The sequence below is a fragment of the Somniosus microcephalus genome, chromosome 2 (genome assembly GCF_052327205.1).
Source record: "Somniosus microcephalus isolate GS21.2 chromosome 2, FLI_Smic_1.0, whole genome shotgun sequence".
NCBI classification, from domain to species: domain Eukaryota; kingdom Metazoa; phylum Chordata; class Chondrichthyes; order Squaliformes; family Somniosidae; genus Somniosus; species Somniosus microcephalus.
The window spans coordinates 197,595,433-197,622,592 of NC_140988.1; the positions used below are offsets into that span (position 1 = coordinate 197,595,433).

A 27,160-nucleotide genomic window follows, 5' to 3' on the forward strand; every position below is an offset into this window, starting at 1 on the left:
CAGTTAAGTCCCTTTGTGAATATCAATGAATCAGCTCCTGACCATCTACTGATTCAGGCAGGTTACTAACAACACAGAAAGATCTCTATTAATATTGAAATGTCTTAAATGCTGTAATTCTGACATTGCAAGGCTTTTCATTGCCACTGTTAAAGCAAAAAATTAAAAATGTGTGGGGAAAGGACAGGGGAGTGGGACTGAGTGGATAACTCTTTTAGAGAGCTGGCATGGGTGTGATGGGCTGAATGACCTCCTTCTGTGCTGTAAATTTCTATGATAAGGCAATGCAATCTTCAAGTACTTGTGCAATAAATACTACTACAATTTTAAAAAATCATAATGCAAGTCTCTACATATACTTGTGTGCACACTTTCTATTTGCACAACTTGATTGCCTGTTGTTTGTGTCTGCTTTGTCCACATTTATAATGGGTATTGTCCATGTAAACCTGTCGCCCCGATTTCACAATTTTGCCACCTGGTTTCCACAAATCACTCAAAATGCTTTCTGATTTTGTTTTCATATGTCTTCTTTGTTCATTGACTGAAATTTCTAATGTCCAAAATAAGGATTTAAACCAAATCAAAACTCAAAATAACATGGTAACATTTATCAATTGTCTTTTAATACCTTAATTAAAGTTTTACTTAAAGGCCTCAGTCACTCCAAAAAGGCCTGGGCGTGACATTTCTCCCCAGACCGGTGACTCTGAGCTGAATTTGGGTTGTGCAGTCCGATCAAGTGCATCAAAGTTGCCAGGTTGCATCAGGACCAGTCAGCGGTACTGCTGGAATATTTTTCTTTGGTTTTTAGATGTTTCTAGGCCACAGTTTTAGCCCCTATATGGCCAATTCTAGAGGGAGTTAGCATTGATAGGAAAGACGGGGAGGAAGAAATAAACAGACAGAGAGAGAGAGAGAGAGAAAGAAAGAGAAAAGACAGACCACGGATTACACCGCTGCTGTAGCTGGTTTGGTGTGTGTTTTATAAACTTGTGCATTAAACTCAGACAGGTCTTTTTCCCTGGTGTAACGGAGTTCAAATAAAGTTGATTTTTAAGTAGACAGCCTTTCATTATTTCACCTGATTATTAGCTGTTTATGTCGACAGAAAATGTAAACGTTCTAATTGCTAACTGCTGTCAGACAGAGACAGTTTTACACAGAGGAACTCGAGAGTATCTTTCCTCATTTAAAAAAGTTACATTTTGTAAACTGCAATTACCACATGCATTTTGTTGATAATTAGAATATTTCTATTTTATAGCTGTCAATTATACAAATCTATTGTGCAATCACAACTGTTGTGTATGTACCTTTAAGAGAAGAACTGACTCTATACTGCAGTGCCGGCAGTGACCACCCCTGTATATAAAGCCATAGCAGGCTTCTGTACTTCAGTCTTAAGTTACCCTCTGTTCAGTAAACACCTGTTACCACCGTTCTCCTGCAGTCCGTGTATTATTGATACTCGGACACTACACTGGCGACGAACAGGTTCGAACTCACCTGCAGTACTGCATCACCTCACGGGGATCTTTCCGAGAAGAAGCTCTTGGAGGTCGAAGTCGAGCAATGGGCGTCAACCGCGGGCAACCGCCCAAGGATCCATCGGAGTTCGGAGAGTTGCAGGAGAGGCTGTGGAGAGCTGGGCTTGGCTCCCCAGTCAAGGTGTTCCAGCAAATCGTGCTGGTAGCAGGTAGTGCGCTGACCCTTCCGGACTGCGGCGGGCTCGAGCTCAATCGAGCAGCTCTGCAAAGGGGCCGTGCAGCGTCGTCGGGAAGAAAAGAGAGAGAGAGAGGGTGGAGCGCACAGGGCGCGGTCGGTGCTCAAGAACCGGGCAGCGTAGCGAAAATAAACGAGGGGAAGGAAAAGTGAGACGCGCCAAAGCCGCGGGTCGCCGCCATTACCCTGTAGAATGCTAGGAGCAGCGTGGCAGCAAGGGGAAGAAGGAAAAGCGCGGGAGGCGCCATTTTATTCCATTGGGGAAGAAGGAAAAGCGCGGGAGGTGCCATTTTAATCCATTGGGGAAGAAGAAAAAGCGCGGGAGGCGCCATTTTAAATCACCCAAGATGCCGAAAAGTGGCAGTATCACTGCTTTCGACAACGAGGTAGAAGACTGGACCACGTATGTGGAAAGAATTGAAGTGTACTGCAAGGCAAATGAGGTGGCTGATGGAAAGAAGGCGTCAGTATTATTAAATTTGATGGGCGCGAGAACGTACGGCCTATTGCGGAATTTAATTACCCCAGCTAAACCAATGGAGAAAGGTTTTGAAGAGATTGTCAATATCTTACAGGAACATCTAAACCCTACACCGCTGCTGATAGCAGAAAGATTCAAGTTCCATAAAAGAAACCAGCACAAAGATGAGAGCAATGCTGACTATCTTACGGAACTACGCAAGTTATCGAAGCACTGCCAGTTCGGAGCAGGACTGGCAGACACCTTACGGGATAAGTTTGTCTGCGGGCTCCAGAGTGAAGGAACTCAGAAACGACTACTTTCGGAAAAGGACCTGACGCTAGAACAGGCTTTCAGCGTGGCAGTATCCTACGAAGCAGCAGCACGGGGAGCTGCGGAAATACAACAGAAACCACAAGAATACAGCGCTAACGAAATGGCGTATGGAGCAGAAAAGTGCTATCGCTGCGGCAGAACAACCCATGATCAGAAGGACTGCTGGTTTAAGGACAAAGTATGCAGGCAATGTGGGAAAATGGGACACATAGCAAGAGTCTGCAGGTCGGGAAAGAAAACCAACACTACAAGAACTACTAAGGAAAAGTACAAGAAAGTAAAGAAATTGACAGACAGTAGTTCGGAAGATCAGGAGAGTGATAACGGCTCCGGGAGCAGGAGACTAAGTTGTCTAAAGTTACACAACGTGATCGCAAAGGAGGATCACCGAACCATTTGGGTCACCCTCATGATGCAGGGTCCCCAGTAAAGATGGAATTGGACACAGGATCAGCCCTAACTGTCATGAATCGACGAGACTATGAGCGGCTATTCTCACACATACCCTTGAAGGACACGTCCATTGTATTGAAGACATACACGGGGCAAAAAGTCTACCCTAGAGGAAAAATAAGGGTGCCAGTTAAATAAAACGGCAAGGAAACACAGAAACTGTATCTATATATACTACAAGATGGAGGACCACCATTATTGGGATGTGAATGGATCCGAAAAATACAATTGGTTTGGCATTCCATTCAGGCGCTAACTGTGACTGACAAAAATGATGATGACGTCACACCTGGACGACTGTCAAAAATTCTAACTGACGCGAAAGAGGTGTTCCAACAAGGACTTGGGACGCTAAAAGGAGTAACGGCAACGATAAAAATCGAAGATAACGCAAACCCAAAATTTTTTAAGGCCAGACCGGTACCTTACGCGATCCGCCTAGCCGTTGAAGCAGAGCTGGAGAGTCTGGAGCGTTCGGGTGTGCTGTCCAAGGTGGACTGGAGCGAGTGGGCCACACCCATCGTTCCTGTAATGAAGAAATCATTGAGCAGCACGCCTGGGGAGCCGAAGAAGGTTCGCATCTGTGGGGACTTCAAGGTAACTGTGAACCCAGTCCTGCACACAGTACAATATCCACTTCCACGGATAGAAGATATTTTCGCCTCACTATCTGGAGGGAAACGCTTTACAAAGATTGATCTGGCCCAAGCGTATCTACAAATGGAGGTGGAAGAAGCATCTAGGAAATACCTCACGATAAACACTCACAAAGGCCTTTACCAGTACAATCGACTGGTATTCGGGGTAGCATCAGCCCCGGCTATTTGGCAGAGGGCGATGGAACAAGTCCTGCAAGGGATCCCGGGGACCCAGTGTTATTTGGACGACATCCTGGTTACGGGCGAAAATGACAGTGAACACCTTGCCAACCTGGAGCAGGTGCTCATTAGATTACAGGAATATGGGCTACGAGCCAACCGCCCCAAATGCGAGTTCTTCAGGAGACAAATCTCGTATTGTGGCCACATGATTGATGAGGAAGGGTTGCATAAGTCGCCGGACAAGATTGAGGCTGTAGTCAAGGCTCCAGCACCGGAAAATGTGTCGTAACTGAGGTCGTTCCTCGGGTTGGTAAACTACTACCATAAGTTCTTGCCGAATTTATCTACAATTGTGCACCCACTGAATGCCCTGCTGCAAACTGGAGTAACATGGAAATGGAGTGATGAGTGTAAGCATGCCTTTCAGAAATGTAAATGCCTAATCACTTCAAAAGAAGTATTGGCCCACTACAATCCAACACTACCGATTCGGTTAGCATGTGATGCGTCTCCCTACGGCATCGGAGCGGTGCTGTCACACAAATTCCTTGACGGTTCAGAGAGGCCAATAGCCTTTGCGTCACACTCGTTAACCTCAGCCGAGCGTAACTATGCCCAGATTGACAGGGAGGCCCTCAGCCTGGTGTGGGGGGTGAAGAAGTTCAATCACTATCTGCACGGGCAGAAATTCACCCTACTGACTGATCATCAGCCCCAGGTCTCCATTTTTAACCCAAAGAAGGGCGTTCCGGTGATGACGGCGCAACGGCTGCAAAGATGGTCACTTTTTCTAGGGGCACATCAGTACGACATAGAGTACAAGGGTACGAAACAGCATGGAAACGCTGATGGGCTGTCGCGCCTACCGTTGCCTATGGTAGAGGAAGCACCTGCAGTGGACCCTGTTGAAATATTCCATGCGACCATAGTTGTTACATAGACCTGTTACAAACTCAAGTATAGAGAAGGAAACCCGAAATGACCCGACACTCTCTCGGGTCTATGATTTGACGGTGAAGGGATGGCCAGCACATGGCGACTCACTGTTGCCAGCATTCTCGCCAAGGAGAGAACAGCTGTCAGTGTGGCGGGGGACTTTGATGTGTGGATCCTGAGTGGTAATTCCACCCAAGTTGAGAGATAGAGTGCTCAATGAGCTTCATGAGGGTCATCTGGGAGGGGTAAAAATGAAGAGCCTAGCCAGGGCATTTGTGTGGTGGCCAGGAATCGATAAAGAAATCGAGGATATGACCAAGAGATGCACAGGATGCCAGAAGGTCCAAAACGCTCCACAACAGGCCACGCTACATCAATGGGAGTGGCCCTCATCTCCATGGCAACAGGTACACATTGATTTTGCTGGTCCATTTATGGACTCAATGTTCCTAATCGCCGTGGACGCCCATTCGAAATGGCCAGAGGTCATCAAAATGTCCTCCACCACCACGGAGAAAACTATTGCAGTCCTACGGACCATCTTCGCCAGGAATGGCTTGCCAGAACAGATTTGCTCCGACAATGGGCCACAGTTTGTGTCCGAGGATTTCCGGTGGTTTCCAAGGAATAATGGGGTGAAACATTACACATCTGCCCCATATCATCCAGCCACAAATGGATTGGCTGAGAGGTTTGTTCAGACCTTTAAAAAGGCAATAAAGGCAATGAATAATGACGACATACCACTACAACACAAGGTGGATAATTTCTTGTTTGCTTACCGGAATGCGACACATGCAGTCACCAACCAAGCTCCAGCCATAATGTTCTTCAACCGAAGGCTAAGATGTCGCCTGAATTTGCTCAAACCAAACACAAGACGAGATGTTGAGGATAAGCAATTCCAGCACATAAATGAGAAGCCAACCAGGAGCTTCAAGATAGGGCAACCAGTCTTGGCCCGCGACTACCGAACAGAAAAATGGCAGCCAGGAACGATATGCACACAGCAGGGACCACTAATGTACACAGTGGACGTTGGAGAGAGCATCGTGAGACGCCATGCTGACCAGATTCTAGAGTCACAGGAACAAGCCAAACCCATACCACGAGCAGGTGCACCTGATAATAAACCCGAAGGACAGATTGCGTCTGCCTCAGAAGCAGTGGTATTGGAAGCTGACGAACCAACCAATGACAATGAGCCAGAATCAACTCCGCCGCAAGAACAGGATACTCGAGAAAGGCGCTATCCAGTCAGGGTCAGGAAGCCTCCTCAAAGACTGAACTTATAAATGATTATTTCAGTTGATGTATATAGTACAGCGAAAATTGTAATTGTAATTAGTTATTATTTAGTTGTTAAATGAACGTTATGTACTATTTATCTAAAAGGGGAGGAATTGTTGTGTATGTACCTTTAAGAGAGGAACTGACTCTATACTGCAGTACCGGCAGTGACCACCCCTGTATATAAAGCCATAGCAGGCTTCTGTACTTCAGTCTTAAGTTACCCTCTGTTCAGTAAACACCTGTTATTACCGTTCTCCTGCAGTCCGTGTATTATTGATACTCGGACACTACAACAACATTTTTCAAAATAGGCTGTAACTAATTTTCCAGCTCTGCTCATTCTAACACAGAGCCTTTTGTTTTGGGAATATTTAGGAGAGTGGACAGCGCAAAGATTTAAGTGGTAATTCTTAAAATGGCTGTGATATTGCAGTGACACTTACGACTTGCAAATGTTCTTACAAATCAGCTGGGTAATACTTTTCCTACTAAGTCCTATTTTCAAACAGAGACAATGACACTGCAGGTTTTCAGGACAGCAGTCGGGTATACCCAAGCTGAAATGACGTCACTGTCCCTTCAGACAGTGAAAAGGTTGCTGAAAGGAACGGCTGCGAGCCAATTGAACTCTTGTTACATGAGCTCACTTGAATATTCACAGTAGTAATGCAGAGCCTCCGAGAATCAGTGGATCAACGACTGTCTTGGAGTAACAACACTTTTTTAAAAATGCGACATTCAGAAAACACGGTGACATTTTACGAACCCTATGCACCATTTATACAATGGTGTGGCTGTCGCACAGCAGCACCATTCACATCATTAACATCCATTGTGCCGAGGGATGAGTCACAGAGAGCTGACTGACAAGTCTGACAAATCCTCACAAGTCTGCTGGAAATGGCAAACTAAGATCTCGGTAATAACAACAGAAAATGCTGGAAAAACTCAGCAGGCCAGGCAACATTCGTGGAGAGAAAATAGAGTCTCGGTGATAAGATCTCGGTGATTGGTTATCATTCATGGAAAACATACCATTTATTGCGAGGCTGTCAGTAACAAGGCTAACCAAGTTCTGCAATGCTTCTCAGGGGCATTTGACTACAAGTCAAAACAAGCGATTGGAATGCTGTACATAGTATTGTGGTCACATTTGAAATATTGTGTGAGCTTTTGAGCATGTTACCTTCAAAGGGACATTGATTATTGGAGAAGGTCCAGAGAAGGACAAAAGAAAATACTTTGTATCATACTTACAAAATAATAATACATATTCAAAATTGCACAAATTGCCCAAGATTGGGATCTCCTTTCTATGAGCTTGTTAGCATTAACAGAGCATTGGGACATCTGAACAGAGTTCTCAGGTTGCCTGTCTGTTTTAGATTATATTTGACAAAGTTCACACCTTTGTGTCAGAATTCCAGGCATCTCAGTAAAAAATTGGAACACATCAAGGTTGGAGTGGATGGAGTCAGGACTGAGGGAAAGGGATTGGAGAAGGGTAGAAAGAGAGAGATAGGGAGAAGAGTGGAGAGATGAGGAGAAAGAGAGAGGGGAAGAGAATGCCGAAGATAGGTGAGAAAGAATGATGCAAGGGAGAGTGAGCGCATATGAGAGATTGTGAGAGAGCGAGAGCAAGCCATGAAAGAGAGCGAGAGCCCTGAGCTAGGGGAGAGAGAGAGAGAGAGAGCAAGCCTGAGCTAGGAGCGAGAGAGAGAGAGAGCACATGTGTAAGGGAGCGTGCACATTTAGAACAGGTAGAGAGCACACAAGAGCGAGCTCGTGTGAGAGTGCACGAGAGAGAAAGCATACAAGAGAAAAAGAGACAGAAAATACACAGGAGAGCAGGCACTGAAGAGCGAGAGAGAACGAGAGTTTGTGCACAAGCAAAAAAAAAAGAGCTCTCTTTTGCATGCACTCCCCCCCGCCCCTTCTCTGCTGTGGTTCGCACAGGCACGAGAGAGATTTTGAGCATGCAAGAGAGAGCGGAAACGATAGCATTAGCGTACAAGAAAGCGAGAGTATGTGCGCATGAGAGAGCATGCACAAGAGCCCAGGAAAGAGCACGAGAGTGAACACGCGCACTTAACTGAAAAAAGCCCCGAACTTCGTCATAAAGTAACACAAGATGCAAAACAGTTAGAAAATTAGTTCCTTCTCATCCACTCATTGTACTGTTCTCCCTTACAGCAATAATGGTTAAGGTTAATCAGTGGATAGCTGCTCTGCATTGTGTGGCACTGAACCACACAGATCAAGAAAGGCCTGCTAAGTTAACTCAACGTTAACGGTAATCATTGCTGGAATTGTGCGTGTCAACTGTGGGCCAGAGTTGGGCTCAGCTTTGAAGGTCATACAGCTGAAGTGATTGAAGACATGTGCTGTTTCGGTTTACACATGAAGAACGGTCACTTGGATGAAGTATGGGGGAAAGCGTTTCTGCCCATGGAACTGTACCTCAGCATGAGTTGCCCTCTACAGAAGGGGAGGGGAATGGGTGAAAATGTGATGAGGGTTTCTGCCTCTACCACCCTTTCAAGCAGTGAGTTCCAGACCCCCACCACCCTCTGGGTGAAAAAAGTTCTCCTCAACTCCCCTCTAATCCTTCTACCCATTACTTTAAATCTATGCCTCCTGGTTATTGACCTCTCTGCTAAGGGAAATAGGTCCTTCCTATCCACTCTATCTAGGCCCCTCATAATTTTATACACCTCAATCAAGTCTCCCCTCAGCCTCCTCTGTTCCAGAGAAAACAACCCCAGCCGATCCAATCTTTCCTCATAGCTAAAATTCTCCAGTCCTGGCAACATCCTTGTAAATCTCCTCTGTATCCTCTCTAGTGCAATCACATCTTTCCTGCAATGTGGTGACCAGAACTGCATGCAGTATTCTAGCTGAGGCCTAACTAGTGTTTTGTACAGTTCATGCATAACTTTTCTGCTCTTATATTCTATGCCTCAGCTAATAAAGGAAAGTATCCCATCTGCCTTCTTAACTACCTTATCGGCCTGTCGAAAGAGTAAAATTAAGTGAATAGCTCTTGCAAGCACAATAGGTCAAACAGCCTCCTTCAATGCTTCTATAGAAAGGTACAATTTAGTTTTCATTATACAGGTTTAAATCCATCTTATAGGGAAGCTTCTTGCAAAAGAAGCATTTAATGACCAAACATATGAATAACAAACCTCTTAGCTTTTTGAACCCTTTTCTCTTGCAATTTATCGGTGTTTGTTCCCTTTTGGCATAGTCTGCGTGCATATCCTTTAAAAGAGAGGCACAGCCTGGGGAAGCAGCCATGATGTATGATTAGGTAAAGTACAAGTTTGCACCCAGCTCCACCAGAGATTGCCCCTCTGCTACAAGGTTTAGGTATTCCACACACAGCTCAGTTGACAGCTGATATCATTCAACGCACACAGCTGTTGAATCCAACTACCTCAACCCCACACTCGTTACTAGTGATTCTCCTCACACCACTTGAGTTATCAGCATACTCGAATGTTGCACAATAATTTCACTTTATCGGATTAGTGACACTTTACCTTATTTACCCAGCAGACAATGGCATCTTCAATGTCATACGGAAGTTCTGTGGCTGGGAAGAAGTTTGTGAACTGCTGGACACACGAGACCACTTTCTCAATGCTGATCATTTCTACAGTGTAAGCCATCATCAAAGTGTCAATCATAGCCAGGTGGGCGGTCTGCAAAGAGAAAAGATTCAGAGTCGTCTTCAGTAAATGGTCACAGCTGTATTAAAGACATGAAGCCATATTAAAGCTGAAATGACAGAAGTGCCAGCTTTTTCTCTATGGTCATACTTCAAAGCCTCTGGTGCTTCATTTTGCTTAATTTAAAGCAGCAATAAGGATGTCCCTACAAGATTTTGTAAGGTTATTACACTGGTGATAGCTCAGTCACCAAACATCACGTAAACATGGATTTATTCCCTGCTAGTTTCAATAGTAACAGATGACTTGCAATGCTATCAAGTAGATTTGTTTTTGCAGCTGGCTTTACAATATACGAAAATAAAATAAACTGACGGCAGCAAATTTATTATAACCAACATGATGCAACACAATTACCTATGTACTAATGATTAAAGAAGTTATAAACATAATTTTCTGTTCTGGTCTTTTAACCACCTATTGTTGGAGTCTTTACAGCAAATGATTATAAGATATATCGATTCCTTGACTGGGTTAGTTACTGCATTTAGAGAATATTTCGTGCACTGATGTTGGATCGATTACTGTATTATAAGCTATTCATCCATAACTTGCATTTATGTAGCGCCTTTCATCACCTCAGGATGTCCCAAAGCACTTTACAGCCAATGAAGAACTTTTTGAAGTGTAGTCATTGCTGTAATGTAGGGAAATGCGCCAGCCAATTTGCACACAGCAAGGTCCCACAAACAGAAATGAGATGAATGACCAGATAATCTGACTTAGTGATGTTGGTTTAACAAAAATTACACCAAAATCCCACATGTGAGAATAGTGAGAGTTTGCAAAACGCGACATAACCCACCCATCCTTCTCCCCCCCGGCCTTCCTCGCCCAGGTAGGTCCCATGCACGTGAGCCCTATAAGTCGGTCACAGAGACCATGCACTCCTCACTCAGTGTCCCACAATGCCTGATGTTCTTCTCAGCCCCAGGAGCCCACAAGCTGCGTGAAAACCTGCCCGAGAGCCAGGCCACCCTTGTCTGGTGCTCTGACCCCATGCACCAAAACCAGTTCGAGTTATTGTGCTGCACAAATGCTTGCACCATCCAGTTATTCCTGAATTGCCAGGGTGGCCCACCATGCACCATCAGTTCCCTCCCAGGGCAGTAGCTGGGGTGCTGCACCTGTCCGTCCACCACTTCGACGAAGTAGCCACACCCAACCTGTCGCCAGCTAGCTGGTGCACCACACAGCTTCCCAGGTCTTTCCCTTGAGCAGTATAGCTAAAGATATATTGCACTAAGGTCCCTGGCAATGGCAACATAGTCTGAAATCCCAAAACATGACACTTTCTAGCTCTGCCGCTCATTCAGATCTTGTTTCAGACACAGATCGGATTTCCAGCACTTTCCAACCTCAAACCCATATTGATATACTCCCTGCTCAATCAAAAAATGAGTCATTCTTTATTGACAGCTTCAACAAAGTCCTGATATATTTCATATGTCGATTCCTTGACTGGATTAGTTACTGTATTTACAGAATATTTGATACACTGTATCAGTGTATAAATTATAGTAGTTATTGAATTTTTATATGCTAATCCAATGGGTATTTATGGTCATTTTCATGCATTGATCCAGTGAGTTTAATTCCTGTATTGCGGTATATTTCATATAGTAAATCAATAGATGGATCAGTTCCTGTATTTACCGTATATTTAATTTGCTGACGCCGGAACGGGCGAATTTCCTCAATCATTTGTGCCACTTCCGAGATACATCCGCTGAAACCCTTTAACGCTCTTTTACATAGCCTCACCCCCACACAAAAGACCAGTTTACCCGAGTTTCCTGCATTGATGCCGGTAATGCACCAGTATAGAGTCAGGCCCCAAACTTCAGGTGAAGCGTGGCCTGAAGTCACTGATATTGGTGTAACTGAAGTTTCACATCTGCATCTTCAAATCTCTCCGATGGCAGATTAAGATACCACTAAGTGAGGCAAGTGTTTTTTTTTTTTTAATTGCTCTCATTGAGATCTGCACTATACAGGAATCCCGCCCCAACCGCGGTTTTGCCATACGCGGATTTCAAGTATACATGGTTTCCTCTCTGCGACAAATTTTACCAACCGCGGTATTGAACTTTGTGTATATGCAGTTTTTAATTTTCAAGTTTCACAGGTCGCGCTTCCAAACATGAGACAAGACTCCATTCATCCGCGCCGCTCTTTTGAGCATATTTACTACCAGGCGTGGTCTCGCTCCACTCGTTGACGGAGGAGGACCTTGATGAGCTGATACAGCATTCTAGTGAGGCAGAGGGCGAGGACGAAGATATGGTGGAGAAGTCGAAGATGACAAGTGCCAACCTTAGCAAGGCAATGTTCCTTGCTACTAATCTCTCCAACCTCTTTATGGAGATTGACCCATTCTTGGAGCGTAGTTTAAAATTCAAGCGAGGTTTGGAGGGTTTAATGAGACCATACAAGCAGATCCAGAAAGATGGTCAGAAAGAGAGAGTCAACCATCCATCGTAGAATTCTTTTAGAAACCGCCCAGTTGATGACCCAGTTGCATCAACCAGCCACGATGTCGCTTCTCCGCATTCACCCCCCTCGATTGACGATCTTCTTTATTGTGTTATTTAAAATAAATTCCTGGACCAATATGTCGAGGAACCAACTAGAGATCAGGCCATCTTAGACTGGGTATTATGTAATGAGAAAGGATTAATTAGCAATCTTGTTGTGCGAGGACCCTTGGGGCGGAGCGATCATAATATGATCAAATTCTTCATTAAAATGGAGAGTGAAGTATCTGACTCAGAGACTAGGGTCCGGAATTTAAATAAAGGAAACTACGATGGTATGAGGCGCGAGTTGGGTAGGATGGATTGGGGAATGCTACTTAAAGGGTTGACGGTGGATAGGCAGTGGCAAACATTTAAAGATCACATGGATGAACTACAGAATGTGTTCATCCCTGTTTGGCATATAAATAAAACAAAAAAGGTGACTCAACCGTGGCTAACAAGGGAAATTAGGGATAGCAAAAGATCCAAGGAGCGGACATATAAATTGGCCAGAAAAAGCAGCAAACTTGAGGATTGGGAGCAGTTTAGGATTCAGCAAAGGAGGACAAAGGGATTCATTAAGAGGGGGAAAATAGAGTATGAGAGTAAGCTTGCAGGGAACATAAAAACTGACTAAAAGCTTCTGTAGATATGTGAAGAGAAAAAGATTGGTGAAGTCAGGCGTAGGTCCCTTGCAGTCAGAATCAAGGGAATTTATAATGGGGAACAAAGAAATGGCCGACCAATTAAATACATACTTTGGTTCTGTCTTCACAAAGGAGGACACAAACAACCTCCCAGAGATGTCGGGGAACATAGGGTCTAATGAGAGGGAGGAACTAAATGAAATCAGAATTTGTAGGGAAATGGTGTGTGATGAAATATTTCCATTCATCACTGCCTGTGACTGAGATCGGTTTCAGTGTCATTTCCCTTCCCCCAGACCTCATTGTATTGTGTACTGGAATGTGCTGTATTGTATACTGGAATGTGCTGTGTGTAGGGCTCCGCCCATACCTGGCCCCGTTTGTAAGCTAGCTTCAGTCTAGCCCCAATCTCCAGAAGGACGACATCTCTCTCGCTTACGTGTTTCGTTCAAAGTTAATAAAAGCCTTGTTTTGTTCTGCTACCTTCGAGTCTCGGAATTATTGAGGCACATCAATTTTATTAACTTATTTTTTCAACACTATGGATCAACTCCTGAAACCCGAACGTTTGGATTTGGATCAACATGCTCCGGACGCATCAGCACGCTTCGGACACTGGTTTGAGTGTATGGAATTCTTCCTGGACAATTCCGCAGCCATCAAAGACGCTACGGACGCTGCAAGGGTGAGACTCGGAATTCTGCGGAATTGGGTAAGCCACCGGGTTTACCCCCTCATCCAAGACGCCGAGACGTACCTGGCCGCCTGCGACATCTTAAAGGCGCATTACCAGCAGCCTACGAATGAGGTGTATGCTAGGCACCTGCTCGCCACCCGCGCACAGCGACCTGGGGAATCGGTGGAGGAGTTCCTAAGCACCCTGAAAATGCTTGGCAAAGACTGCAAGTGCCGAGATGTAAAAGCCGCGGTGTACACTGACGAGCTTGTTCGCGATGCCTTCATCACAGGCCTCAGCTCCACTTACATCCGGCAAAGACTGCTGGAAAAAACGGGGTTGGACCTGAAACAGGCTGCGGACACCACGCGATCCCTGGATGTGGCCCAGAGAAACTCGGACGCCTAATCTTCAGCCCGCGCCGTCCACGCCGCCACGTGTGCACCGAGGGCGCCGCCATCTTGGAAGGCATCTTCCCCGCCCGACAGCCCGACACCGGCTGGGCCCCGCTCTCCCCCAGAAGCCCTACGACAGCCGCGACGCGTCAGGGACCCAACTGCTACTTCTGCGGGCAGCCAAAGCACACCAGAAACCTGTGCCCGGCAAAAGGCACCACCTGCTTTAAGTGCGGTAAGAAGGGGCACTTCGGGAAGGTGTGCAGGGGGAACCCCGCCGGAAAACCAACTGCCGGAAAACCTGCCACCGCCGCGTGTGCGCCGTGGGAGCGGCCATCTTGGACGCCATCTTGCCCGACCTCGTGGGGTCCGCCATCTTGTGAGCAGACAGCGTGGACGCCATCTTGTATCGATCAGGGCCCTACAGTGGCATCGGTCACAGTGGACCAGACCAGGCCGCACCCACTATCCAGATCAATGGTGGACATCGAGGTAAACGGGTGCCGGGTTAAATGCTTAATTGACAGTGGAAGCACGGAGAGCTTTATCCACCCAGAACTGGCACAACTCTCCCTAAAGGTGGTCCCTACTCAGGGTACCATCTCTATGGCTGACAAAACCCAGACATCGACCATTCTGGGTTACTGCACGGTACAATTGTCCATTAACGGAACTGTATATGATAATTTTAAAGTATTAATCATGAAGAACCTATGTGCGAGCGTGATCTTGGGCCTGGATTTCCAGTGCAACCACCAAAGCATCACGCTCAAGTACGGTGGGTCCCAGCCGCCCCTCACAGTGTGCGGCCTGGCTACCCTGAAGGTAAAGCCGCCTTCGCTATTCGCGAACCTTACCCCGAACTGCCGGTCAATAGCAACCAAAAGCAGGAGGTACAGCTGGGAGGACAGGCGGTTTATCGCGACCGAGGTAGACAGGCTCCTGAAAGAGCGCATTATTGAACGCAGCAACAGCCCGTGGCGCGCCCAAGTGGTAGTGGTAAGGGGTAGCGAGAAGAAACGGATGGTGATCGACTATAGACAAACGATCAACAGGTACACCCTACTAGACGCCTACCCGCTACCCCGCATATCAGAAATGGTGAACCAAATCGCCCAATACCGGGTGTTCTCCACCATCGACCTCAAGTCAGCATACCACCAGCTCCCTATCAGACCAGAGGACTGCCCGTACACCGCCTTCGAGGCGAACGGACGCCTCTACCAATTCCTCAGAGTCCCCTTTGGGGTGACGAATGGGGTCTCGGTCTTCCAGAGGGAGATGGACCGCATGGTCGATGACCACCACTTGCAGGCAACCTTCCCCTACCTCGACAACGTCACCATCTGCGGTCACAACCAGCAGGATCACGACTCGAACCTCGAGAGGTTCCTGAAAACCGCACAAAAACTCAACCTCACCTATAACGAGGACAAGTGCGTTTACAACACCACGCGCCTCTGCATACTAGGCAGCGTGGTGGACAATGGGGAAATCGGACCAGACCCCGACCGATTGCGCCCCCTACGGGAGCTGCCCCTGCCCAACACTCCCAAAGCCCTGAAAAGATGCCTGGGGTTATTTTCTTATTATTCCCAATGGGTCCCCAACTCCTCCGACAAAGCCCGCCCCCTCTTGAAAGCATCCTCTTTCCCGCTCTCTGCTGAGGCCCACGCCGCCTTCAAAAGCATTAAGCAGGATATTGAACGGGCCACGCTACAGGCAGTGGACGAGAACACTCCATTTCAAGTGGAAAGTGATGCGTCTGACTTCGCCTTGGCGGCCACCCTCAACCAGGCGGGGCGGCCCGTAGCTTTCTTCTCGAGGACCCTCCAAGGGCCCGAGATCAGACACTCCTCCGTGGAAAAGGAGGCCCAAGCCATCGTGGAGGCAGTGCGCCACTGGCGCCACTACCTAGCCGGCAAACGCTTCACCCTGCTTACCGACCAGCGGTCGGTAGCGTATATGTTCAATAATAAACAGAGGGGGAAGATTAAAAATGATAAGATTCTTATGTGGCGGATCGAGCTCTCCACCTTCGAGTACGACATCATTTACCGGCCAGGGGCCCTTAACGAATCCCCAGATGCCCTCTCACGAGGGATGTGTGCCAGCGCCACCGGGGATCGGCTACAGACCCTCCACAACGACCTCTGCCACCCAGGGGTCACGCGGCTGTTCCACTTCATAAAGTCCCGTAACTTACCCTACTCGATTGAGGAAGTTCGGTCCCTGACCAGGAACTGCCGCACTTGCGCTGAGTGCAAGCCTCGGTTCTACCGCCCAGATAGAGCCCACTTAATCAAAGCTACACGGCCCTTTGAGCGGCTCAGCTTAGATTTCAAGGGCCCCCTCCCGTCCGTCGACCGCAATGTTTACTTCCTGAACATTGTGGACGAATACTCCCGGTTCCCATTCGCCTTCCCCTGCCCAGACATGACCAGCGCCACGGTCATTAAATGCCTCAACAGCCTGTTCTGCCTGTTCGGTATGCCGAGCTACATCCATACGGATAGGGGGGCGTCCTTCATGAGTGAAGAGCTACGCCAGTACATGCTGTCCAGGGGGATCGCCACGAGCCGTACCACCAGCTACAACCCCCGGGGTAACGGCCAAGTGGAGCGGGAGAACGGGACAGTATGGAAAGCAGTCACTCTAGCTCTGAGGACCAAGGGCCTCCCTATCTCCCGCTGGCAGGAAGTCCTCTCGGATGTGCTCCATTCGATACGGTCGCTATTGTGTACGGCCACTAATACCACGCCTCATGAACGAATGTTTGTCTTTCCCCGGAAATCCACCTCAGGCGTATCCATGCCGTCATGGCTCGCCACCCCAGGTCTGGTACTCGTGCGAAGGCATGTGAGGGACCACAAGACGGACCCTCTCGTGGAGCCAGTACACCTACTCCACGCCAACCCCCAATACGCATATGTCCGGCACGCCGACGGAAGGGAGGACACCGTGTCCATAAAAGACGTCGCCCCAGCCGGCATCGACAACAACCACGGCAATAGCGGCAACGACGATCACAGCAACTCTTACCCACCCACTACTCTTTCATCACCCCCGGAAGAACACCGACCAACGGCACCCCCACCAGCTACCCCTTCAACAACCCTGGCGGCACCCCCGGCAGAGACCCAGGAGGCTACCGGGGACACCCAGCAGACACCCGCGGCACCGCAACAGCCACGTCGGTCGCAGAGGACTATCAAACCCCCGAACAGACTAAATCTATAGAAGGGGTGAATGTGATGAAATATTTCCATTCATCACTGCCTGTGACTGAGATCGGTTTCAGTGTCATTTCCCTTCCCCCAGACCTCATTGTATTGTGTACTGGAATGTGCTGTATTGTATACTGGAATGTGCTGTGTGTAGGGCTCCGCCCATACCTGGCCCCATTTGTAAGCTAGCTTCAGTCTAGCCCCAATCTCCAGAAGGACGACATCTCTCTCGCTTACGTGTTTCGTTCTAAGTTAATAAAAGCCTTGTTTTGTTCTGCTACCTTCGAGTCTCGGAATTATTGAGGCACATCATGGTGTTAAGGAAATTGACGGGATTGAAGGCCGATAAATCCCCAGGGCCTGATTATCTACATCCTAGGGTACTTAAGGAAGTGGCCCTAGAAATAGTACATGCATTGCTGGTCATCTTCCAAAATTCTATAGATTCTGGAACAGTACCCATGGATTGGAGGGTAGCTAATGTTACCCCACTATTCAAAAAAGGTGGTAGAGAGAAAACGGGGAATTATAGATTGATCAGCCTGACATCGGTAGTGGGGAAAATGCTAGAGTCCATTATAAAAGATGTAATAGCAGAGCACTTGGAAAACAGTGACAGGATCGGACAAAGTCAACATGGATTTACCAAAGGTAAATCGTGCTTGACTATAATCTACTGGAATTTTTTGAGGATGTAACTGGTAGAATAGATAAGGGAGAACCAGTGGATGTGGTGTATTTGGACTTTCAGAAGGCTTTCGATAAGGTCCCGCATAAGAGATTAGCGTGTAAAGTTAAAGCACATGGGATTGGGGGCAAGGTACTGACTTGGATAGAGAACTGGCTAGCAGACAAGAAGCAAAGAGTTGGAATAAACGGCTCTTTTTCCGAGTGGCAGGCAGTGACTAGTGGGGTACCGCAGGGATCGGTGCTAGGACCCCAGCTATTCACAATATATATTAATGATCTAGACGAGGGAACTAGATGTAATATCTCCAAGTTTGCAGATGACACAAAGCTGGGTGGGCGTGTGTGCTGTGAGGAGGATGCCAAGAAACTCCAGTATGATTTGGTCAGGTTGGGTGATTGGGCAGATGTATGGCAGATGCAGTATAATGTGGATAAATGCGAGGTTATCCACTTTGGTGGCAAAAACAGGAAGGCAGATTATTATCTGAACGGCAATAGATTGGGAGAAGGGGAAGTGCAACGAGACCTGGGTGTCCTTGTGCACCAGTCACTGAAGGTAAGCATGCAGGTGCAGCAGGCGGTTAAGAAGGCAAATGGTATGTTGGCCTTCGTAGCGAGAGGATTCGAGTACAGGAACAAGGATGTCTGAGGAGAGAGTGGGTTGATTGGGCTTATACTCGCTGGAGTTTAGAAGAATGAGAGGGGATCTCATTGAAACTTATAAAATTCTAACAGGACTGGACAGACTAGATGCAGGAAGGATGTTCCCGATGGCAGGGGAGTCCAGAACCAGGGGTCACAGTCTAAAGATAAGGGGTAAGCCATTTAGGACAGAGATGAGGAGGAATTTCTTCACCCAGAGAGTGGTGAACCTGTGGAATTCTCTATCACAGAAGGCAGTAGAGGCCAATTCATTAAATGTATTCAAGAAGGAGTTAGATATATTTCTTAAGGCTAAAGGGATCAAGAGATATGGGGAGAAGGCAGGGACAGGGTACTGAGTTGGATGATCAGCCATGATCTCATTGAATGGCGGAGCAGGCTCAAGGGGCCGAATGGCCTACTCCTGCTCCTTTCTTCTATGTTTCTATGTAAAGCAACTTACTTAGACTCTGACAAGTGTAAATGCGGCCACGTTCCCCCTAACCCCATTTTTCCCATAAGGTCTTATATTTGCCAACCGTGGTTTCACCAACCACGGGGGTTTTCAGGGACGTATCCCCCATGGTTAGGGAGGGATTACTGTACTTATCCAAGTGTCGTCAGTCTCCTTTTTGGACCCCTGCTCTCCCTCACACGGTCAGAACTAAGCAGCTTGCATGGCATTCCCAATGAGCATACCCTTGCTCTGCTTAATAATAGAAGAGGGAGAGGCGCAGGAGAGACAAGAGGTTCAGAGAGTGAGATGCCATGCAGATGACAGCAGCCCATTCACTATTACCCCTAGTGGTGGCATTCGTGCTTGTTTTACGACGATTTTTACTTTCTAACGTAGACGTAGGTGCCACAGGAAATTCCAGCGAGTTCCTGTCGGCAAGGTCGGCGTAAAAAAACAGCATAAATTTTGCCATTATATCTGTCTAAATAGGATCTAGGAAATTCAGGGCTTGTGTATTTCCATTTTTAGTCTCAGGTTTTAAATGCTTCAAGTGTTCTCAGTATATTTATACAGGTTACACATCCACCCACCTCCCCCAGCTTTCTCAGTTCTACATTTTGAAAGTAAAAGAAAGAAATTCCAGTGACTGATTTGGGAGCCCTGCTGACAGGTCAAGGGGCAAAACATAAATGTTCCACTTTGTTGTACTATGCATTTTCTGCCACAAGAGGGGCAAAGTAAGCTACATACATTAGAATACACACTGATGGCAGAAAGCAGGTACTGCAACCCCGCAATTGCCGACTGATTTGCCACCGGTTACAATCTACCTGCTCATAGACCTAATAACTGCACAGTTTTTCACCTTTAGTTTAAGAGGTAAAATACTGCAAATGGCATCTGTAATTTTCTGACAGAAATAACTGTAAACATTTCTGTGACAGAATCACATACTGGTTGGTACTATAATTCTGCCAGATGTCTACTATAATGGATTTGAATTGTTTGACAGCTGTGTCATACACTATAATATTGCCATATATGGCTTTATAAACAGTCAAATGCTTCAAGACTCACCAGGACTATACAATTATCGCACTCTCTCACAGCAAGTACACTGTACTGCAAAGTTAATACCGAGAGTGCATTTCAGCTAAACCTTTATGTTTAACTCAGTTTTTGGTAACCGTCTTCAAATCCATCTGTTCTCTCCTCTGTCCCTTGATCTACCAAGACAAGCTCTCCCAAGAGAATGCCACGGATTACTGTTCCTGTAATTTTCCTTCCCTGCAAACCGTGATTAAGAACTACAATTCAGCAGGTGTGGGACCGAGCTTGGGCCTTGCCCGACCTTACTGTTGTGGTACATTATATTGGCATTCCAATGCTTTGTGCTGACTGCACCAAACAACTTTCAAAAAAGACTGCTGAACCTATCCATTAAAAATCACATAAAAAATTGATCCAGTCCTGTCCTCTCTCGAAGTCCAGGGGCGATGGCAGGGAGCACTTCTTCACACAAAGGGTAATGGAAATCTGTAACTCGCTCCACCAAAAAGCTATTGAGGTTAGGTCAACTGAAAACGTCAAAGCTGAGATAGATAGGTGATTGTTAGGCAAAGGTATTAAGGGTTACGGAACCGAGGCGAGTAGATGGAGTTAAGGTACAGATCAGCCATGATCTAATTGAATGGCGGAACAGGCTTGAGAGGCTGAATAACCTCTTCCTGTTCCTATGTTCCTCAGACAGAACCACAATATATGGTGAATTTATCTACTAAACTTTTTGCCACCCTCAAGTTGAGGTTCTTAACTGTATTGTTCGACTTGGATCAGTTGCCAGTCTAGCTGAGTTACTAACACTCTTGCCTCCAAGGTTCAAGTCTCTCTCCAGGTTCGAGCACATAATATAGGTTAACATTTCAGTGCAATACGGAGGTCTGCATTATTGGAGGTGCCATACTTTGGATGGGACTTTAAACTGAGGCTCCATCTGCCTGGTCAAGAGTTTGTAAAGCTTCACATGCCACCATATGAAGGGGAACAGGGAGTTCTCTGCTGCCTGTGCCTTAACTTGCACCAAGTTCTGTTCACCCAACGCCCATGTATTTGCTGATCTACACTGGCTCCTGGTCCGACAACACCTTGATTTTAAAATTCTTATCCTTGTTTTCAAAACTCTCCTCCAACCCTACAACTCTCCGAGATCTTTGTGCTCCTCCAATTCTGGCCTTTTGCGCATCCCCGATTTTAAGAGTTCCACCATTGGCAATCGTGCCTTCAGCTGCCTAGGCCCCAAGCTCTGGAATTCCCTCCCTAAACCTCTCCGCCTCTCCATCTCTCTCCTCCTTCAAGACGCTCCTTAAAACCTACCTCTTTGACCAAGCGTTTGGTCATTGTCCTAATGTGTCTTTATGTGGTTCAGTGTCAAATTTTGTTTGATAACAGTCCTGTGAAGTGCCTTGGGACCTTATAAAATCCTCATCCTGGTTTTCAGATCCCTCCATGGCCTCGCCCCTCCCCATCTCGGTTATCTTCTCCAGCCCTACAACCCTCCAAGATATCTGCGCTCATCTAATTCTGGCCTCCTGAGCATCCCTGATTATAATCGCTCAACCATTGGTGGCCGTGCCTTCAGCTACCAAGGCCCTAAACTCTGGAATTCCCTCCCTAAACCTCTCTTTCCTCCTTCAAAACGCTCCTTAATACCTACCCTCCTCGTCATCTGCTCTAATACCTTATATGGCTCGGTGTCAAATTTTGTTTGATAATGCTCCTGTGAAGTGCCTTGGGACATTTTACTACATTAAAAGCACTATATAAATACAAGTTGTTACCGCAGATGGTATCGTTAGCCAACACCACCAAAAAGCAGATTACCTGGTCATCCATCAAATGCTCTTTGTGGGACCTCACTGTGTAGAAGTTGGAGGCAGCGTTGGCCTACATAACAACAGTGCCTGCACTTCAGAAGTAATTAACTGGCTTTGAAGTGCTTTGGGGCATCCAGAGGGCAAAGACCTGAAATAATGTCAATTTTTATCTGAAAGTAATACTTAAAGCCTTGCACCCAAGAAGCTAACAGCATATTGACAAACTCATTTATCCAGCTATTAAAAAAATAGATTGGTTAAAGAATGGGATTCCATGCTAAAGGATGAACACAAATGATAAAGTTCACCTTAGAACGTAATGATTTATCTGTTGCCGGGATTGTGGGTGAATCATGTGTGTAATGAAGCTGGTGATTGTGGAGTTGTGTGGATACTGTATAACGTTGGATTAACACCCTGCAGGATTTGCTCCGTTACTGTTGGGCATCAGAAAGAAACTGCAGGGCTTCATCTTGCAGCAAGTTTACCTGTGTTGTTGCCTCTCAAAATAACCTGCGAAGAGTCCAGGCTTGGGCAAAATTGCACAAGAACTGTGGAGAAAATGACCTTTTCTGCAACCCTACTTCACATAGCAAATACTAGTCAAGGAGTATTCACAATATTTTGTTAAATTGAGTCAGTCTGTGCTTTTCTGCAATTGCCAACAGAAATTATTTCTGAAAGATCTCCCTTAGTGGCCACAAGTCAGTTTAACCAGGGATGCTATTTCACAGAATTTTTTTCCAAGAAAAGTCTCTGAACTAATCCACATTTAACTATTTGTCCATCTCGACCTGTGGATCTACTGTGACAATGCTCATGGTAAGTTGGCGAATGACATGAGAGGAGTAAGAGAACATCAGGGAATGGGGGAAGGACAAGCTGAATATTGGGAAATGGCAGTGCAAGAGATGGAATCGAAGTTGTTCAGGGAATTAGAATCATAGAATAATACAGCACAGAAGGAGGCCATTCAGCCCATCATGCCTGTGCTGGAAATTAGGTGGATGAGGAAGAGAATGACATCGGGAAATGGGGAGAACAGAGGCAGGGTTTTAGATAGCGGAAGTGAGGAGCAGAAAAAATACTGAGGGAGAGGGCAGGAGAGAATTAGCACAGGATTCAAGGAGAGAATTTGTGGAGTTTTATTTCTGAAGTTAAAGCTGTGGAAGGGATGGTCATTTAACAAGGTTTAGTAAACAAGACATGGGCAGGAGTGCAAGGCACGGCCATGTTACCACGGCAGAGAGCTTGTTTTTATGAAGCTGGAAAGCGAATAGGCAATTGGTCTTCTGAGCAGTGTTGGAAGTGTATTCAGATGATGGGACGAAGAGGGAGAGAGGCTGTGATGAGCTGTGTGTGAGAGACGTTGTACAGAAAAGGAGTGGCTCATCTTTCAGACAAGAAGGAAAAGGAAGTAAGGCTACAAAAGCAAAATACTGCGGATGCTGGAAATACTCAACAGGTCAGGCAGCATCTCTCTCTCTCTCCCCACAGATGCAGCCTGACCTGCTGAGTATTTCCAGCATTTTCTGTTTTTATTAAAGAAAGTAATGAGGTGTCCAGACAGACCATTCATCAGCAATTTTATTTTACCTTTTTAATATTCATAATTAAGTTACTGAAATTACAGGTCAGCAGTACACTATAAACTCCTTCAAAATCAACCAGGAAAATAGTGAACAGCAAGTCTGGTTCAGTAATTTAAAAAAAATACAATATAAAGATTGTTCTGTGTACACCAGTGGAAACAGAAGCAAATTAACTTGCTTCAAGAGCCAATTTTCTAAAAATTGTATTAAATAATTATTTGTGTTGAGGGGTAGGTGTTGGAACAACAAGAGCCATTTTAAAAGTCTACCCAGGGAAGAAACATTGTTGGAATGGTTGGGCTTTAAAAAGTAATATTAGTGAAGATCTGGCGGCAAGAGATGGGGGTCCTGGAAGGTGGATCTGTAGATTTTCAGTCCTCAAGCTCCTTTGTTTCTTTGAAGGTGCCTCCATCTTTAATCTGTTTGGTTCTGGGCACCACACCCTAGGAAGGATATCTTGGCCTTGGAAGGAGTGCAGCGTAGATTTACCAGAATGATACCTGGACTCCAAGAGTTAAATTACGAAGAGCGATTACACAAACTAAAGTTGTGTTCCCTGGAATTTAGAAGGTTATGGGATGATTTGATTGACATTTTCAAGATATTAAGAGGAACAGATCAGGTAGATTGAGGGAAACTATTTCCCCTAGTTGGGGAGTTTAAGACTAGGGGACATAGCCTAAAAATTAGAGCCAGTCCTTTCAGGAGTGAAATTAGGAAACACTTCTACACACAAAGGGTGGTAGAAGTTTAGAACTCTCTTCCGCAAACGGCAATTGATGCTCGGTCAATTGTTAATTTTAAATCTGAGATTGATAGATTTTTGTTAATGACAGGTATTAAGGGATATGGGGCAAAGGCGCGTATATGGAGTTAGATCGCAGATCAGCCATGATCTCATTGAATGATGGAGTAGGCTCGAGGGGCTAAATGGTATACTCCTGTTCCTATGTTCATACTCAGTTACTTCTATGTGTGTTTGAAATAAAGGCACAGCTCTATGTACAATCCACTGCTACAAGACTCAACAGAAGCACACGTCACCGATTTACACTGTACTGTTGAGACTCCTTCAAGCAACATACCCTCTGTTCCATTACAACTAGTTCAACATCAGGTACACACAACTTAAGCAAAGGCAGTAAAACGCAGCAACTATGAACACCTCAGTAACAGAGCTTTAGAGAAAAAAAACCAACTTCAATTTGAACTATTGAGATATTGGTAATGTGCAGTCTAAATCTCACTTTAAATTTTTTAAAAAGTATTGTTGAGACAATTAGCAGAACACTTAAATAACCTGTATTGCTGAGTGCACATTGTGCCAACTAACTGGAATATTGATTTGTACTGGCATCAAAAAACATTTTTACATTTTACACTGACCGTAACAGCTGAAGATGTATAAACCTAAATCTTGTTGTTACATTTCCTTCATTGGGTTTGGTCCCAATTAAGGGAATGTAACAAGGAGAATATGGGCAGGTGGTGCCCCAGTCTGAAATATCGGGCTGGATTTTGCCAATGGGGAGCTTTTGGAGGCGGGACTCCCACTTGTCGGGTTTCAGTCCCGCCTCCATCAACTTCTGGCCAACCCACGCTATTTTCCCTTGATTGACCTTGTTAAGCCCGCCCAGCGGGCTTAGCAGGCCAATTAAGGGAAAGCCGGTTACAGAGAGCGTCAACATTTTGGACAGATGAATTGTCATCGTTTGACAGCTCTGTGAAGCTGTCAAACACTGACATTCTCTGTAGTTTGATGAGTTCTTGAATTCAAGACCTCGTCAAACCTCTTTCTTTTGCAGAAATTAGATGGTTGTTGCAACGGCCATCTGTCATCTCTGCCGGTGAGATGCGAGACTCTCCGCATACCCAACTCTTGATGCCTGCAGGAAGAAACAAAGGTAAGTAAACTTTTTCTATCACTTTCCACTTACCTCACATACTCGCCTCTCCACACTTGCACCCATCACTTACCTCCACAGTGCACTTTTGCACCCCTCCGACCCCCGCAGACCCACTACTCGCCTTGGTGACACTGGCGGGGTTCGGAGCCTTTGGGAAGCCCGCACTTGTGTGGGTAAAATGGGGATAATCCTCTTATCTGCCTGTTAACTACCTGCCTCCAAGGAGACGGGACCCGGCGGGGGTCAGCTACCCGCCCCCTGGCAAGATGGCACGGAGGCGGGTTGTGGGTGGGTGCCCTTTTCCCGGCAGTCCGACCGCCATACCCGCCTCCCCAAGGCTGGCAAGATCGCGCCCCATCATTTCAAAAACTGTAACTGACTAGTGCTTTTTTAATAAGACCCTGGAAACCAGGCTGAGCTAAGGCAGCATGGAACTGCTTTTAAAACGTCAAACCTGTGCCTTGCAGCAGACACACTACATATAGCGCACATCATACGCTGAAGTGGGGGGTGTTAAAAGGAAAACAATTACAAAAAAAAATTAGAAAGTAACGAGAAGAAAATTTTAACAAGAAAATGCAGAATACTACAAAACGATTCATTTTATTCTTTAAAACTTGTGGCGATTACTGTAAGAAAATGGCAAAAGGTGGACTAGATTGATTTGATACATGCTTGTACCAACACATTGGCATTTCTAATGACACACTCAGACAACTGTTTTAAAAGTAATACTAAATAAGAAAATGTAGTGACATTGGCTGTATAAATACAAGCTGCTGTTGAGAAACAAAGAATAAAGATCTTTTGCATCCTTGATCCTAACCATCGCAACTGGGCCAACTGAGAGTGAGTGTATTTTGTTGACATTTATTCTATTTATTTTGCTGGTTAAGTTTAGAATGATGACAATGATAGGAAAGTGAGCAGTAGGTTCGTATCTGTACCAGGGAGCTAATTCAGAGAGCAGTCTTTGGACCTCCCTCACACGAGTCTGCAGAGCTGTGAAGCAACAATAAATAGTAGACACACACACACACACACACACACACACACACACACGTCAAATTCTGTGGAAAGGTATAGTCCAACAGAACCAGTGAGGTCCTCCTCCCCCGAATACGCCATGGCAAGGGAACCAGTGATATTCCAGCACTGGTGGAGTTACAATAACACTGGCTTAATTCTTTAAAATAAAAGCTGCACATGGTGGATTCCACCTGTGAACAACCTATTGACATTTACTCCTTTGAAACAGAGCAGAGTTTCCCCTTTGACTGGGAAAAAAAAAACTTAAGGAAAACAACAGGCAGTTTTAGTCATTCTGGCTAGCCTGTTTGACCCTTAGGCTGCCGCTGATGGAAGAGCACATTTCAGAACATCCATCTCCTCGGGCAACTGACAAGTTACCTCATCAGGCACTTAGATCTTCCCCAAGTTTGCCGAAGAAAATATCAGAAATTTTACCTGGGTCGCTTTAATGATAGGTCAAAGTCTAATAGTCCAGCTCTCAGTTGGCTGAAATCTGGCCTTTGGAACTGATCTATGGTCAGAGAACATTTTTTAGGGCCAATTTTAATGCGCGGTTTGCTATGATATGACAATTTTCCTGTGTTGACTTGATCAGAAATATAATTCTAGTTTTAACACGCAGCTTAGAATCATAGAATAGTACAGCACAGAAGGAGGCCATTTGGCCCATTGCATCTGTGCTGGCTCTTTCGAAGAGAAATCCAGTTAGTCCCACTCCCCCACTCTTTCCCCATATCCCTGCAAT

At 45.9% G+C, this 27,160-nt stretch overlaps 1 protein-coding gene across 5 annotated transcripts in view; it reads right to left on the reverse strand.

The window, feature by feature from the left end:
- camsap2a (calmodulin regulated spectrin-associated protein family, member 2a) overlaps positions 1 to 27,160 on the reverse strand; it is a 249,257-nt gene that overhangs the window by 102,812 nt on the left and 119,285 nt on the right. For all 5 annotated transcript variants that reach the window (XM_085968318.1, XM_085968308.1, XM_085968338.1 and 2 more), the window contains exon 3: positions 9,570 to 9,731. In XM_085968318.1, the coding sequence (XP_085824444.1) occupies positions 9,570 to 9,731 (162 nt within the window). The remainder of the gene's footprint in view (positions 1 to 9,569; positions 9,732 to 27,160) is intronic.